Below are 16,615 nucleotides of genomic sequence, written 5' to 3'. Positions count from 1 at the left end.
TATAGTGCCTTTAAACTAAAAGGAAATGACAAAAATGCTTCCCAGACAAATCTAAGCAAATGGCCACCAAGCCAAGAACAGAGAAATTAGAAAGTTTGGGGGGAGGATTAATAAAAGAGACAGGTTTTAAGAAGAATTTTAAAGATAGAGAGAAAGGTGGAAGGGTTTAGGGAGGTTCAAACAATAATCTGGAATTCTCTCCTCCAAAAGGCTTTGAAAGCTGAGACAATTGGAACTTTCAATACTGACATTAAAATATTTTTGTTAGGTGAGGGTATCAGGGGATATGGAGCTACTGCAGGTAAATAGAATTGAGGTACAGATCAGCCGCAATCTAATCAAATGGGGAAGCAAATGCTAGGGGCTGAGTGGCCTGTTTCTGTTCCTATACTCCTAGCAGGTCCAAGGCAGCTGAATGGTGGAGTAGGGGACTGCACATGCATGGAATAAAGGAACAGAGAATTTAGATTGGGATATTGGGCTGAAGGAGATCATAGATAGTGAAGTGAGATCATGGAGGGATCATTGTTGAACATGAGGATTTAATATGTAATATATTGGAGGACATGAAGCCAATGTAGGTCAATGAGGACAAGATTGATGGGCAAGCAAGACTTAGTGTGGGACAGAATACGGACAGCAGAGTTTTGGAAAAGTTTAAGTTATGGAGGTTATTGAGGATGGGAGTCCAACAACAACTTGTATTTATATAGTGTCTTTAATGAAATAAAACATCCCAAGGCGCTTCACATGAGCACTATAAAACAAAATTTGACAGCAAGCTGGTAAGAAAGACATTGGAGTAGTTAAATTTCGAGGTGAAGGCAGCATTATATTTGTGCCAGCAGGGAAGTGGCTTTGGGCGGGCCAGAGTTGGGCAATGGTGGAAACAAGTAGTCTTGATAACAGATAGGATGCAGGGTTTAAAGCGCAGGTCAGGGTTGAATAGGCCAGCAAGGTTACAATTGGTCTGAAACAAAAACAGAAAATGCAAGAAATACTCAGCAGGGCAAGCAGCATCTGTGGAGAGAAAAACAGAGTTAACATTGCAGGTCTGTGACCTTTCATCAGGTCGGCGCAACATCGAGGGCCGAAGGGCCTGTACTGCGCTGTAATGTTCTAATTCTAATTCTGTCAAAAGTTAAAAATGTAACAGGTTTTGGGCAAGGAGGGGGAAGAAGAACAAAAGGGAAGGTCTGTGACAGGCTGGAGGGCAGAACAAATTAAATTACAAAAGGTTTGGTGGTACATAGCCAAAGGGAGTGGTAATGGTATAAGTAAAGAAACAGATGTGTCTGGATGAGGTGTAAATGGCAGAATAATAGCTGTCTGAAAGCAAAGGGATAAAGAAAGAAACGAGGAGCGGGGGGAGTGAACCAGCCAAAAATAACATAAAAAAGAGAAGAATAAGGGCAGAAGTTATGATCTAAAATTATTGAGCTCAGTATTGAGTCTGGAAGGCTGTAAAGTGCCCAGTCGAAAGATGAGGTGCTGTTCCTCGAGCTTGTGTTTGCAATTGGTCTCATTCAACCTATGCGAGTGGCTGAGGAGAGGGATGGAGTCAATGACAATGGAACAGTTTGTAGAAGGGGGATGATGGCTTTGGTGTTCCCAATGTTGCACTGAAGGAAGTTACAAATAACCCCTGAGTAGCTGTTGGACAAGAAGCCTAGCAACACAAGACTGCCAAGAGAAGTAGTGGAGAACAACTGGATGTGATCAATGTGCATATGGAAGTTGGCCCTGTGTGTGCAGATAATGTTACTGGTATAGATGGGGAAAGAGGAGGGAACTAAGGATAAATCCTTGGGGTCTCCCAAGAGGGAATGGAAGAGAAATCTTAGGAAAAGGAAGGGAAGGGATCGGAGACAAATATGGAGAAAGCATGGAAAATAGGGCAAACCAAACTGCGTGGTGGTGTTTCCCCCACTAACATGATTTTCAGGGTGAGACCATATTCGTGACATGCAGTTTAACTGAAGCAATTGAAATGTTCACACTGTTCAATGTGCTAAATTTGACAACTCAAATTACAAAGCCTAGTCGATGTGCAGTTTCACCGCTTGGTCCATTTTGCAATGCTGAGGAGGTTGGTATCTACACGCTTGTGCAGAGTGTGCGCTGTCTGCCATCTGGGGCCGAAATGTAATAAAATGCAAACGTGTGGCTGGAATGTGTAATCAGTTTCGATTCGACGCTGACGGAGGGGGTCCGGCCGCCGGCTTGCAGCGTTTAATGGAGTAAAAATGTCAGTCAGGACTGGCTTTTACAAACAAGAATTAAACAAAACGATATGGGAAGTGCCGGAGAGATACCAGAATCTGACTCCCGTTGGATCAGGAGCTTATGGATCCGTCTGGTGAGTTAAAATCTCTAATTGTCCTGAACAGTAATAGATTCACCACCGGGGGGGGGGGGGGGTGGAATTTGAGAGTTTCATGTTTTGTGGCTGTTTTTAGGCATTATTTGCAATCATATGCACACCTTGCAGACTGCTCAATATCGTATCAAAATTGTGGTTTTGGATATCTGGGATTATTGTTGTTCGTGTGTGGCCCTATTACAAATGCTGTTCAACGTGGAAATAGCTCTTTTAAGTGTGTCAAAGGAAAGATCAGCGCAATTTCTGTTCGATTGCGATCGTTAAAAATTGCAAGGACTACTTTTTCCGGATAAATGGAAAGGTAACCATGTTGAAAATGGGCTGTAATGGGCGTGGTTTGTACAAGCCAGTTTCTCGAGGTAGATGTGAGAGCACTCTATGTATGTGAATACAGGGGTTTTAATATGCGCATTTTGTAATTGTACTGTGTGAGCTGTTAAACAGCAGCTGCGCGGTCCCTGCCCTCCACTCGTCCAAGATATTTGCACAAGGAATGAGTCTTCATCTCAGTATATTTGGCTTGGTGATGATGACATTACTTGTGGCTGCATGCAGCAGTGATAAGGGACTGTAATCTGTCCTTCCCATTGGCAACCCTTTTATAAACCAACTCTATAACAATACAAAATTGGACAATTGCACCTTCTGTAATTATTTGACTTTTTTGTCAGCATCAATTCCCACAAGGGCCCAAATATAACATAGTGCTTAGGTTAATGCCATTGCAAATGACTTATTAGCCAGCGTTATCCTTATTAACATAAATGTTTAAACATATACATAAAATGTGAAATGTTATTCCTGAAATATTATTTCAATAAGATTAGTGACTGCAAGCAGATACTGCACTAATTATATGATTTTTCCATTAGCTGATGTGAGACCTCTGTGTGTCTAAAATATGTCTTATCTCTGATCAACCTATTGTACTGCTGTATGTAATCATTCCACATTGTTAGAATGGTACAGCACAGGAGGCCATACGGCCTAACAGGCCCTTTCCCTGCAGCCTTGCAAATTTTCCCCTTCAACTATGTATCCAATTCCCATTTGAAGGTTATTATTGAATTTGCTTCCACCACACTTTCAGATCAAAACAACCCACTGTGTAGAAATTTTCCACTCATCTTGCCTCTGGTTCTTTTGCTGATTACCTTTAAACCTGTTTCCTACCCTCCTGCCGCTGCAAACAATTTCTCTCATTTACTCTATCAAAATCCTTCATGATTTTCAACAGCTTTATCAAATTTCCTCTTAGTTTTCTCTGCCCAAAAACGAACAACCCCAGTCTCAACATAAGTCCCTCATTGTAGGTACCATTCTAATAAATCTCTTCAACATTGCTTTCTAAGGCTTTGACATCCTTCCTGAAGTGTAATGCCCAGCTGAGGCCTAACCAGTGTTTTGTAAAGGTTTAGCATAACTTCCTTTCTTTTGTACGCTATGCCTCCATTTATAAAACCACGGATCCTTAATGCTTTTTTTAAACAGACTTCTCAAATTGTCCAACCATCTTCAAGGATTTTTGTACATAAATCCCACGGTTTGTCTGTTCCTGCACCGCTGTAAGATTGTACCATTTAGTTCATATTGCCGCTCTTTAATTTTCCGACCAAAATGTATCACTTCACACTGCTCTGCATTAAATTTCATCTGTCATGTCTCTGCCCATGTCTGCCTGTGTCCCCCCAGATGTTTGTTACTATCCTCCTCATTGTTCACTACATTTCCAAGTTTTGTGTCATTTGCAAGTTTTGAATTTATGCCTTGTATAACTAAGTCCAGTCGTTAATATATATCAAAAGAATGTTGGTCCCAAAAACAACCCCTGGGGCACCAATGCAGACTTCACTCCAGTCTGAAAGCAAATATTTGCCATTTCTTTCCACTTTCTGTCCCTTAGCCAATTTCATATTCATGCAGCCATTGCCCCTTTAATCCCATGGGCTTCAATTTGCCAGCAAGTCTATTATGTGGTATTTTATCAAATACCTTTTGAAAGTCTGTATATACAACATCAACCGCCCTCATCTTATCAACCCTCTTCATTACTAGTTGGTGTATTTCTACTGAGCGTGCACACACAGATAGCAATTTTTTTTTAATGTTGCCTCTGAAACAACTTTTGCCTTTTACACATAGACACAACTCTTGCTTGTAGTGTGCTGGAAATGATTTGTACTTCTCTAGTTCAGCAGCACAGTAGTAATAGAAAGTAATATTTTGGTGAACCACCAACGTGTTGGTCCTGCTTGTTTCAGTGTATGAGAGTTTTGGTTAAAGTTATCAGAAAAAGGAAAGGATTTTGGTTAGTTTTATTTGTGATGCATTCTCACTCGTGTGTAATCTGTGGCACTAACAGTTTTACGGTGCTGCAGCACTTTGGGTGGCTAAGAACATTTTGTCATTAGCTCTTGCAATGTGGGCGGGCATTGCTTGTAAGACCTACATTTATTGCTCATTCCTAGCTGCCCTGCAAAGCTGGTAATGGGCCTTCTTTAATATTTGGTGGCTGTTTTAATACAAATGAGTGGCTTACCAGGTCACTTCAGTGTGCATTGGTTCCCCAGGGGTTGTTTTTGGTGTGGTATTGGAGCCACATATAGGTCAGGTTGGGTAAGGCTAGCAGCCTTCCTGTTCTGAAGGTCATTGATAAACCAGTTGGGCTTTAACGACAATCCAATATTAAATTGGTCACTTTTATGGAAACTGGCTTTTTATTTGGGTGGCACAGTGGCGCAGTGGTTAGCACCGCAGCCTCACAGCTCCAGTGACCCGGGTTCAATTCTGGGTACTGCCTGTGTGGAGTTTGCAAGTTCTCCCTGTGTCTGCGTGGGTTTCTTCCGGGTGCTCCGGTTTCCTCCCACATGCCAAAGACTTGCAGGTTGATAGGTAAATTGGCCATTAGAAATTGCCCCTAGTACAGGTAGGTGGTAGGGAAATATAGGGACAGGTGGGGATGTGGTATATGGAATTAGTATAGGGTTAGTATAAATGGGTGGTTGATGGGCGGCACAGACTCGGTGGGCCGAAGTGCTGTATCTCTAAACATTTCCAGATTTTTCAGACTGAATTCATAATCTCATACTGCCATAGTGGAATTGCATTCTCTAGATTACAAGCCCAGGCCTCTTGATTACTTGTCCATTAACATAACCACTACACTAGTGTAAATTAATTCTATGATACAGATAGTACTGCTGTGCGCTTATTGACTTTGCAGTAGTTTGTCTGTACCACCAGTGTCACCAGCTGGAATATAATGCTGTGATGGCCAGATGCCATTATTCTCATGTAATTCACATATACATCTCTGATAGAGGTAGGTCAGAGGCTTCATTAATAGTTTTGATCACTTTTTTGGTATTATTTTTTCTGGTCTCTTTAGCCCTTTAACTTTCTGCCACCATGCATTGTGAGAGGCTATTTTAGTTCTTGGTCATAATTCTTATCGCATGCATGTGTGCCAGAAATTCATTTTAATTAAGTAATTAATATTAGTTCTGCAACATGACTTAGTGCCACAGAATAAAATTAAACTTGGGTGCCACGGTGTTTAGAATTGTGCTTCATGTCTACTGTATGCCAAGTACAAATCGCACAAATACAATCTAGCATTTCAAGCATTGAAAAATTGTAAAATAAAATCCCATATGCACTGAGTGACCAGAATCAGACTGACTTTTTCCCTCTACTGCTGCACTACATTATTCCTTTGCACTGGGGCATAGCAAAACAAAATGAATATCATTTGTCCTTCACCAAATGCCTCACCCATGACAGAATTAAAATGCATTTTACAGGCAAAAATGTAATAAATTAGGAACCTTTCTTATTTTTCACTGATACCTGCAGTAGATCAATATAAACAAAATATAGGCTTTTGCTCAGAAAAAGATTTACTTCCAGGAACATAAATGGCCATAATTTGCTGTAGGACTGAATCAATGTTGTCCTGTTAGACTTGCCCTTGCCCGTTTAATTTCAAAGATGCTTTCCGCCCTAAATTGCTGAAAGTGCAAGCTGATAATGACGCAATGAGAGCAACTGGGCATCTGGGGCCTGAATGAGCTGGACAAGCAACTGGTTAATGAGATATCCAGTCAGATTTAAGGTTTGTGACATTAACAGTGCATGACTGAGAAGAAAGTGTAAATTAGATTGGGTAAAATCAATGTTAAATCAGATACAGAAAGAGAAATAAGGAAAGGGAAAGAAAGATTGGATTAAGAGAGGGAGAAACAACAGACAGAAGGGAAATGAGAAAAAAAACTACATTTTGCATTTTTAAAATATACAGCAACAATTAAACTTGAAGGAATGAGACTCCACATATGTTATAGTTCATGTTTGGTGCCAGAGTGGTTCACTGGCAATAATTTACAATTAGCACATTATTAAACAACCTCTGCCAGATAATCCAGGTTTAACTAAATATGAACAAACCTTAAATGGATATAAAGCAGGCTGTTGCATCACTTGAGATGAGCTCTAACTTTCTGTGGTGGCTTTAGGTCGTATCTACCATGCAACTACAACTTCACGCTGATCACTGCATTTCAATGGTGAGACGGTCAACAAGATGGTTTTAACGCGAACCTAACAGCAGAGTGCCGCACCTCTGACAGCAACTTTCAGATTTCAAAAACAATGACAACTTGTGTTTCTATAGTGTCTTTAATGTAATAAAACATTCACAGGAGCGTTATAAGCAAAATTTGACACCAAGCCACATAAGGCGACATTAGGGCAGATCGCCAAAGGCTTGGTCAAAGAGTTAGGTTTTAAGGAGCATCAAAGGAGGAAAGAGAGGTGGAGAGAATTAGGGAGGAAATTTCAGAGTTTAGGGTCTAGGCAGCTGAAGGCACGGCCACCAATAGCAAAGCAATTAAAATCGGAGATGTTCAAGAGGCCGGAATTAGATGAGTGCAGATATCTCGAGGGTTGTGGGGCTGGAGGAGATTACAGACGTAGTGAGGGGCGAGGCAATGGAGGGATTTGAAAACAAGGGTGAGGATTTTTTTTTTTTAAATCGAGGTGTTACTTAACTGGGAGCCAACGTAGGTCAACGATCAGAGGGGTGATGGGTGAATGGGACTTGGTGCACGTTAGGACACAGGCAGCAGAGTTTTGGATGACCTCAAGTTTATCACGGGAAGAATGTGGAAGGCTGGCCAAGAGTGCATTGGAATAGTCAAGAACGAGAATTAAGAAAGGCACAAAGGAGGGTTTCAGGAGCAAATGAGCTGAGGCAGGGGCCAGAGATGGACAATGTTATGGAGGTAGATACAGGCAGTCTTATTGATGGTGTGGATATGTGGTTGGAAGTTCGTCATGGGGTCAAATATAACAAGGTTGCAAAGAGTCTGGTTCAGCCTCAGAGAATTGCCAAGGATGGGGGCTGGTGTCGATAGCAAGGGAACAGGGTTTGTAGCAGGGTCCGAAGACAATGGCTTCAGTCTTCCCAGTATTTAATTGAAAGAACGGGGTGTCATCAATGTACATGTAAAAACTAACACTGTGTTTTTGGATGATGTCACCAAAGGTCAGCATTTCCTCATTTAATTGTGCACCTGCCTTCGCCTGAGTTTGCTGTAGGATTTGCACATAGTTATTTTGACAGCAAATTATAGGCCAATACCAGGGTGTTCCGAGTATTGTGCTATATCATATATTGTTTAAAACTATTATGTTAAAACTTCACATCATAACACATGTGTTTTTAATTTTAAAAACTGACTAGAAATGCATAAGGGAAACATTGCAAAGGCTGGCGTTCAATGTCAGGTGAACTTACAAAGAACTAGAAGTAAAAGCTGCAAGTGTGTTGCATTTCTATCAGCATCTGATAGAGAAAAGATAAATTAATGTTTTGGGTGAGTTCCATTCATCAGGATTAAGGCAGTTCTGTTCTGGGACTAAAGAGCATGGTTTATAAAAGCTGAAGTAAAAGTTGCAGCAGCAATAGGCCAGCCAGCTCTGAAATTCTGTCAAATGACACTGACTGTGCCCAATATCACTATGTATAGAAGGGACATAGGCTGTTGGGAGATGTGCATTTAGCTACTGTGGGCACCTGGACTTGTTAGATCACCATCGAGGATTGCTGGTGCTGGTGTCAGTAACGTTGAGTGCTGCAGAATGCAAGAAATTTTCCAATGTCAGCAGTGCCTTTGGCAAAGACAGAATGAATACTAAAGAAAGATGTAGGCCAAGGCTGCTGTTGCACATCTCCCCATGCAACGTCATTGTTTTCGTTGAAGTACCAAAAGACAGAAGTCTAACTTTTCATGGGCCTTTACTCTGCACTATTATGATTCTCAATAACTTTCAAAATAGCTGGTACCCTCAAGGAAGCAGTCAGCTTCCTGTTGTATTTGGTCATGACTTCAGTCATGTGTTTGAACAGCATTTTGAGGAAGCTCTTAGAGGGACCAAGAAATTTGCTTTGTTGCAACTCAGTCCACCACAGCACTATTTTGCTGAATTTACCACATGTCCATAGCATTGATAGTCAGAACCTCTCTAAACCTAACATTGGCAACGTATCATCAGTTGAACCCCCATTAAATGTTTCAATATGTCAGTCGCAAATGTTAGTGGAAATTTGACAAACCCCTAGTGATATTAGTCATCATTGACCCTATGGTCAATTGATACTCATAAATACCACTTAATTTATCAGAAGGAAAACCTCAGTGTCAGAGCATGCAAACTAAAATCTGAGGATAAATTTTGGGGGTATTCGAGCAAACATGTTTGAAAGATCACTGGGAACTGATGCTGCAAAGAGGCCGGATGTAGGTGCCCCACACTATGTTTGGTGACTTCAGCTATTACTCTGCATTAGTCTTGCGTATTTTCTCGTGGTTATTATGAAGTACCTTAGCAGATTTATGGGAGCATGTTATGCATGATGCAAATATGTAGCACCAGAAGATTTTTAAAAAGAAAATACTAAATAACTTATCCCCTTTGATCATTAGAAAATATGAAATTAATGAGGTGACATAATCTTGTACAAATCATCATCTAAGATAGAATGGAAGGCACCCATTACACGAATTCTACTGAACATGGACAGTATGGTGGCACTATTGGAGGACTGGTGTACTGGGCTAGAGAGTAGAGCAAAACAAACTTGTTCTAGAAATTGGGTGAAGTAAAATGGCTGCCTAAGCGCCCAATATGACCGGCAATATGCCGATTCTCATTCTGCGCTGGAAGTACACCGCCCACCATATTGGTTACTGCTCTTCCGTAAGTATCCAGCGTGTATGCCTGAAACTTGCCTTCAGCCTGTTGCATATGCAAATCACGGTCTATCATCCATTTCAGGCCCCTTTGTGAAACTGAACTACAAATGACCAATACAATTCCCAAGCCTGTGGTGGTCAGTTCTTTCAGGGGCTCAGCGGGTGAACCAGCTGGCCTTAAAGGGACCACGTGAGGGCTACGAATTCAAATTTAAGTTTTCAGGTTTCTTTCACTTTTATTGCGGAACCAGGAGGAGCATTTAAACTGTGGGCCACTGCTGGACTCTCTTACTGGCCCTTGGCCGCGCCCGAGTTGGTCAATTCTGCTGCTCCCTCCATGAATGCTGAAATGCCTCAATCATGCCATAAGTTAAATATGCTGACATATTGATGTACATAAATTCGGCAATTTTAAACAAAAAGGGGTAATTGGAATTTGGAGAGTATCCACCCTGTGAGTCATTTTTTTTCTCGCCAAAGGAAGGCTCAGGTTTACAGGGCTACCCCTATGTGTTTTGGATGCAGTACCGTTTTGTATTTTGTTTAGGCCTCTGTGAAATTTTCCAACATCTTCATGGATAATCCATCAGCTGTGATAGCACTGACGGATGGGGCAGCCTGTATCCCTTTATTCAGAATCATAGAAACCCACAGGTGAGAATTGCTTTGATTTCTATGTGCAGCTACATTGTACTTGCATTGGTGAAGCTATCCTCTGCTATTTTACATTTTTTCTTTTTAGAATGAGTCTGCAATTTTGCTAGAAATCTTCACAAGCACATTTACAGCAGCATTAACGTAGTGAGCAAAGGAAGTTTTACTCTCAGATGACAAGAGTCATCAGTGAATTGAATATTTGCCTCTTCAAATCTATGGTCAGATGGTTAGGCCATGGAAGGGAGTTTATATCAGTATCCTTCCACTGATTAACAATAGGAATGCTAGTGTGCATTCAAAAGTCACCCTACCTTGGAAAAGATGCATTTCTCCTGCATTCTCTTGCATTGCAACTTTCAGTTAAAAATGCATGTGCAGGGATAAGAAAATAAGGAATAGGAGCAGGAGTAGGCCATTCAGCCCCTCAAGCCTGCCCTGCCATTCATGGCTGATCTGCCCCAGACCTCAACTCCTCTTTCGTGCCAGCTCCTCATAGCCCTCAACTCCCTGATATTTCATGAATCTATCTACCTCCTCGTTAAATACTTTCAGTGATCTAGCCTCCACAACTCTCTGGGGTAGAGAATTCCAGACATTCACTACCCTCTGAGAGAAGAAATTCCTTCACATCTCAGTTTTAAATGAGTGTCCCCTTATTCTGTAACTATGTCCCCTGGTTCGAGACATCTACCCTGTCAAGCCCCCTCAAAATCTTGTACGTTTCAATAAGATCACCCCATTCTTCTAAACTCAAATGAATAAAGGCCTAACCTGTTTAGCCGTTCTTGATAAGTCAACCCCTTCATCCCAGGAATCAGCCTAGTGAATCTCTTTTGAACTGCCTCCAATGCCAGTATATCCTTTCTTAAATATGGGGACCAAAACTGTACACAGTACTCCAGGTGCGGCCTCAACAATACCCTGTACAGTTGTAACAAGACTTCCCTATTTTTAAACTCCAACGCCCAAGCAATAAAGGTCAAAATTCCATTTGCCTTCTTAATTACTTGCTGCACCTGCATGCTAACGTTTTGTGTTTCATGCACAAGAACACCCAGATTCCTCTGTGCTGCACTTTCTTGAAGTCTCTCTCCATTTAAGTAATAGTCTGCCTTTTGATTCTTCCTACCAAAGTCCATGACCTCACACTTCCCTACATTAAACTCCATCTGCCAAGTTTTTGCCCACTCACTCAACCGACCTATATCCCCTTGCAGATTCTGTCCTCATCACAACTTGCCTTCCCACCTATTTTTGTATCATCAGCAAATTTGGATATATTACGCTCTGCCCCCTCCTCCAAGTCATTAATATAGATAGTAAATAATTGAGGCCGAGGACTGATCCTTGTGGCACTCCACTAGTTACGTCTTTCCAACCTGAAAAAGACCCATTAATCCCGACTCTCTGTCTTCTGTGAGTTAATCAATCCATGCTGATACATTACCCCCAATACCGTGAGCTCCTATCTTGTGCAATAATCTTTTATGTGGCACCTTATCAAATGCCTTCTGGAAATCTAAATACACTACATCTACCCGTTCCCCTTTATCAGCTCTGCTTGTTATATCCTCAAAGAACTGTAGAAAATTTGTCAAACATGATTTCCCTTTCACAAAACCATGTTGACTATGTTTGATCACGTTAAGCGTTTCTAAATGTCCTGCTATTTCTTCCTTAATGATGGACTCTAACATTTTCCAAACAACCGATGTTAGGCTGATTGGCCTATAGTTTCCTGCTTTTTGTCTCCCTCCCTTCTTGAACAGGGGCGTACACATTAGCGGTTTTCCAATCTGCTGGGACCCTCCCGGAATCCAGAGAGTTCTGGAATATTTCAACCAATGCCTCCACTATCTCTGCAGCCACTTCCTTTAAAACCCTTGAATGTAGGCCATCAGGTCCTAGCAACTTGTCTGCCTTTAGTCCCATTAGTTTGTCAAATACTTTGTCCCTCATGATAGAGACTGTTACAAGATCTTTCCTCCCATTAGCTCCTTGCATATCTAATATCTGTGGGATGTTTATATTGTCCTTCACCTTGAAGACCGATGGAAAATATTGGTTTAAATTATCTACCATTTCCCTGTTCCCCATTATCAATTCTCCAGTCTCATCCTCCAAGGGCCCCATGCTCATTTTAGCTATTCTCTTTCTTTTTATATACCCGTAGAAGCTCTTGCTGTTTGTTTTTATATTTCTAGCCAATTTACTTTCATAATCCCTCTTTATTAGCTTTTTAGTCATCCGTTGCTGGTTCCGAAAAAATTCCCAATCCTCTGGCCTACCGCTAGTTTTCGCCGCCTTAGTTTTTGATTGGATACTCTCCTTGACCAGCTTTGTTAACCACGGGTGGTTCTTCCTTCTCATCGTGTCCTTCTTTTTGACCGGGATAAATTTTTGCTGAGCATTATGAAATATCTGCTTAAATGTCTGCCACTGCTCATCCACCGACCTTCCTCTTAGTCTATTTTCCCAGCCCACTTTAGACAACTCTTTCTTCAGACCTCTGTAATTGCCCTTGTTTAAGTTGAGGACACTGGTTTGAGACCCGAGTTGCTCGCCCTTAAACTGAATTTGAAATTCTACCATTTGTGATCACTACCCCCTAGAGGATCCTTAACTACAATATCTCTTATTAATTCTACCTCATTACACATTACTAGATCTAAAATAGCCTGTTCCCTGGTAGGTTCTGCAATGTATTGCTCTGAGTAACAATCCCTGATGAACTCTACAAATTCATCTTCCATGTTACCTCTGCCAATCTGATTTGTCCAGCCAATATGCAGATTAAAATCACCCATGACAATTGTAGCGCCCTTCTTACGCGCCTCCATTATTTCCCGATTTATACTTTGTCCTACAGTGAGGCAACTCTTCGGGGGCCTATAGACGACTCCCATTGCTATTCCTTATTTCCACCCAAACTGATTCCACATCACGATCTATTGAACCTATATCATTACTCACCACTGCACTGATACCTTCCTTTATTAAAAAAGCTACCCCATCTCCTTTTCCTTTTTGCCTCTTTTTCCGGAACATTGAATATCCTTGAATGTTGAGTTCCCAGTCTTGGTCACTCTGCAACCATGTCTCTGTAATAGCTATCAAGTCATACTCATTAATTTCTGTTTGTGCAGTCAACTCATCTGTCTTGTTACAAATGCTGCATGCATTCAGATAAAGAGCTTTGACTTTTTGCCATTATTACTCATTCTGGTTCTAATTTCTGCTGCACTCTTCTGCTTATATTTTCTGCCCCTTCCTGTCACACTTTGATTACCGTTTTCCTCTTCACTACCCTGCACCTCTGCTCTCTCGTTTCTTTTTGAGTTTTTAAACTTCCCTTCAATTGAACCCTCTCCCCCACTAGTTAGTTTAAAGTCCTACCTACAATCCTAGTTATACGATTCGCCAGGACACTGGTCCCAGCATGGTTCAAATGGAGCCCGTCCCAATGGAACAGTTATCTCCTTCTGTTAATGTAAGGAGAAACTAAAGATAAAGTTTGGGCAATGGTTTTCAGAACAAGTAGGGCAAGGCTGATACAGGATACTGCACTAACACCAGGAAGTATTTCAAGGCAAGTGGTAATGGGCATTATTCAGGGTTGAAACAATTTGAACAGTGCTTTTGGCAAAGGTTCATCACATGCCTTTTTCTACTTGTTCCTTAAAGGCATGTGGCTAGAGGCTAATATCCAATCTGTTTGAAATATTTTGTAATAGATATTCAGCTTTACCATAGCACTCTTATGAAGGTCAGTAACATAGTGAGAGGCAACAGCATTATTTAGAAGAGCATTCTTGTTTTTGCTTTACTTAAACTATCTTTCTGAAGCCCTCAAATCATAGTCCAGGATGTTTGCAAATTACAACACTTGGTGTTTTAGGGGTAGTGGAGTATTGAAGCAAGTTTCAAGTTCACAAACAAAAGTGTAAAATATTTGGCAAGGATCCAAGTATACATGTTTTGAATGAATGCACACTGAGAAGCATAAAGCACAAAAAAGCCTAATATACAAAATGAAGGTGTCATCGGTTTCTGTTGTCAAATAATAGCTGTGATTATTTTCCTTGAATTGGGTAGTAATAATGGGAAGAAGCATATTAAGGGTCATTCACCTCTCGGACCTTGATTTGAACCTGGCCGCAATAATGGTCTCCTCTGTCCAATGGATTTCAATCCTCGTAGGTTAAATATGTCCAGACAGTCCCAGGATTGCACAGTGAGAATTTCTAAGTCTGAGTAGGAAAGTACCCTGTGTACGTCAGCAAGCCTACATGATCATTTATTAAAAAGGTTGCTGTTTTCTGCAAAATGACAGGAAGCCTGAAAAACATGTCAAATGAGGGGGCTAGAATGGCTAAGCCTGCTCTTCTGCTGTCACGGGAATATTGGAGCTCACTTTGCATGATGCGTTGTTTTGTATTAGCCCTTGTGGGCAACAGAATGGCATTGCAGCTTTGTTTACTCGACTGAGGTTTCATTAAACAGGAACCTCCATTACCAGATGGCTGAATATCTGATTTCCTTTTATAGCACTGCCCCTTTTCTCTTTGTACTTCAGGTCATGAAAGTTCTTGTGGTTCTCAGCTCTCTTCACAGGGTGCACCAGTGAATATGCACGGAAAAAAATCTGACCTTTACATATGTCAAGCTCATGTGCAGACTGCACACTTTCACATCTGGGATCATTACTTTTATTTAACTCTCTAAAAGGTGACACAATTGACCCAAAATCAAGAAGGAGAAATCTGGCTTCTGCCCTAAACAGGCAGTAATTTGATGGAACACCTGTCTGTGTCGGCTTAAGGCCAGAGCCATTTGCGGCATAACTGGAAGCACCGAGTTGTGGGCACCAGACAGGCATCCTGATCCAACTTGCTGGTCGGGGCCTGAGCAATTGCAGCTGGCTCTGAATCCAGTCAAATCTCTACAACCCTGCCACATTGAACCATGAATGATGGTGGCCAGTTAGGTGACTAATGGGATGAATAGGAGGGTCCTGGAATGTCCCTTTTCTCAACAATGGCAGAGTCCAGCACAGACATGCAAAAGGCAAGGCTGAAGCATTTGCTACTAGCTTCAGAAGGAAATAACAAGATGATGATCCTTCTTGGCCTCCTCTCGAGTTCCCCACCATTACAGTCTTCAGCCAGATTGATTCACGGCATGTAACATCATTGAGCACACGGAATGCAGTATAAGCTATGGGCCCCAATAACACCATGGCTATAGTGCTGAGGATCTGTGCTCCAGAACTAGCCAGAATACTATCAAACAGTTCTACCAAAGGTATAACACTGGCATCTACCCAGAAATTTGGACACTAAAAGCAGGGCAAATCTAACCAAACCAATTACCACCTTATTAGCCTACTTCGAATCATAGGCAAAGTTATGGAAGGAGTCATCAACTGTGCTATCAAGTGGGATCCACCAATAACCTGTTTATCGATGTTTTTGTTTGGGTTCTGCCATGATCACTTAGCTTCAGACCTTATTCCTGCTTTGATTGAAATTAGCTTGTGTCTATATTTGAGAGGTGAGGGGAGAGTAAATATCCCTGGTATCAAAGCAGCATTCAACCGACTGTAGCGTCAAGGAACCCTAGTAAAACTGAAGTCAATGAGGATTGGGGGGAAACTGTCCGTTGTTGGAGTCATACCAAGCACAAAGGAAGATAATTGTAGCTGTTAGAAGACAATCATTTCAACACCAGGACAGTGCTGCAGGAGTTCCTCAGGGCAGTGTCCAAGGCCCGAGTATCTTCAGCTGCTTCATCAATAACCTTGCCTCCATCATAAGGTCTAATGTGGGGCCATTCTCTGATGACTGCATAGTATTCAGCTCCATTTGCAATTAGTCAGATAAGGAAGCAGTCCTCCATGTACATTTGCAGGAAGACCTAGACAGTATCCAAGTTTGGGCTGATAAGTGACAAGTAACATTTGTGCCACACAAGTGTTAGGCAATGCCCATCTCCAACAAAGGAGAGCTTGGCCAATGAATACTGTCACGACCAGGTGAGAAGGGGTATAGGGGTACCCTCTCAGCCTTTGCCTAGTTTAACCCTAACCCTAATTTTCGAAACACTTTTTAGCTCCCCCTTCAGTGAATCCTTGTTCGCTGCACCAATTGTAAGGCAAAGAAATCAGACAGGTTTCCTTCGATTTAAACAAGAAAGGTGGAAGTTTATTAATCTTAAACTCTAATCCAGTTAACGACTACGAATATGCGACGTGACCACGCTAGCATGCATATGCGATAAACACACACGCAGATAGAGACAGAAAAAGTAGAAAGAATAA

General features: G+C 41.5%; 2 protein-coding genes across 5 annotated transcripts in view; one reads left to right on the top strand and one right to left on the bottom strand.

Annotated features, from left to right (window-relative positions):
- The window catches only part of LOC137384760 (voltage-dependent calcium channel subunit alpha-2/delta-1), an 891,951-nt gene that overhangs the window by 828,689 nt on the left and 46,647 nt on the right, over positions 1-16,615 (bottom strand). The gene's annotated exons all lie outside the window — the stretch shown is intronic.
- The window catches only part of mapk11 (mitogen-activated protein kinase 11), a 50,531-nt gene continuing 36,006 nt past the window's right edge, over positions 2,091-16,615 (top strand). For both annotated transcript variants that reach the window (XM_068059191.1, XM_068059190.1), the window contains exon 1: positions 2,091-2,359. In XM_068059191.1, the coding sequence (XP_067915292.1) occupies positions 2,247-2,359 (113 nt within the window). In that variant the 5' untranslated portion in view covers positions 2,091-2,246. The remainder of the gene's footprint in view (positions 2,360-16,615) is intronic.

This window comes from Heterodontus francisci, chromosome 27 (assembly GCF_036365525.1).
Source record: "Heterodontus francisci isolate sHetFra1 chromosome 27, sHetFra1.hap1, whole genome shotgun sequence".
Lineage (NCBI taxonomy): Eukaryota > Metazoa > Chordata > Chondrichthyes > Heterodontiformes > Heterodontidae > Heterodontus > Heterodontus francisci.
This window is presented reverse-complemented; position numbering and strand designations above follow the sequence as displayed.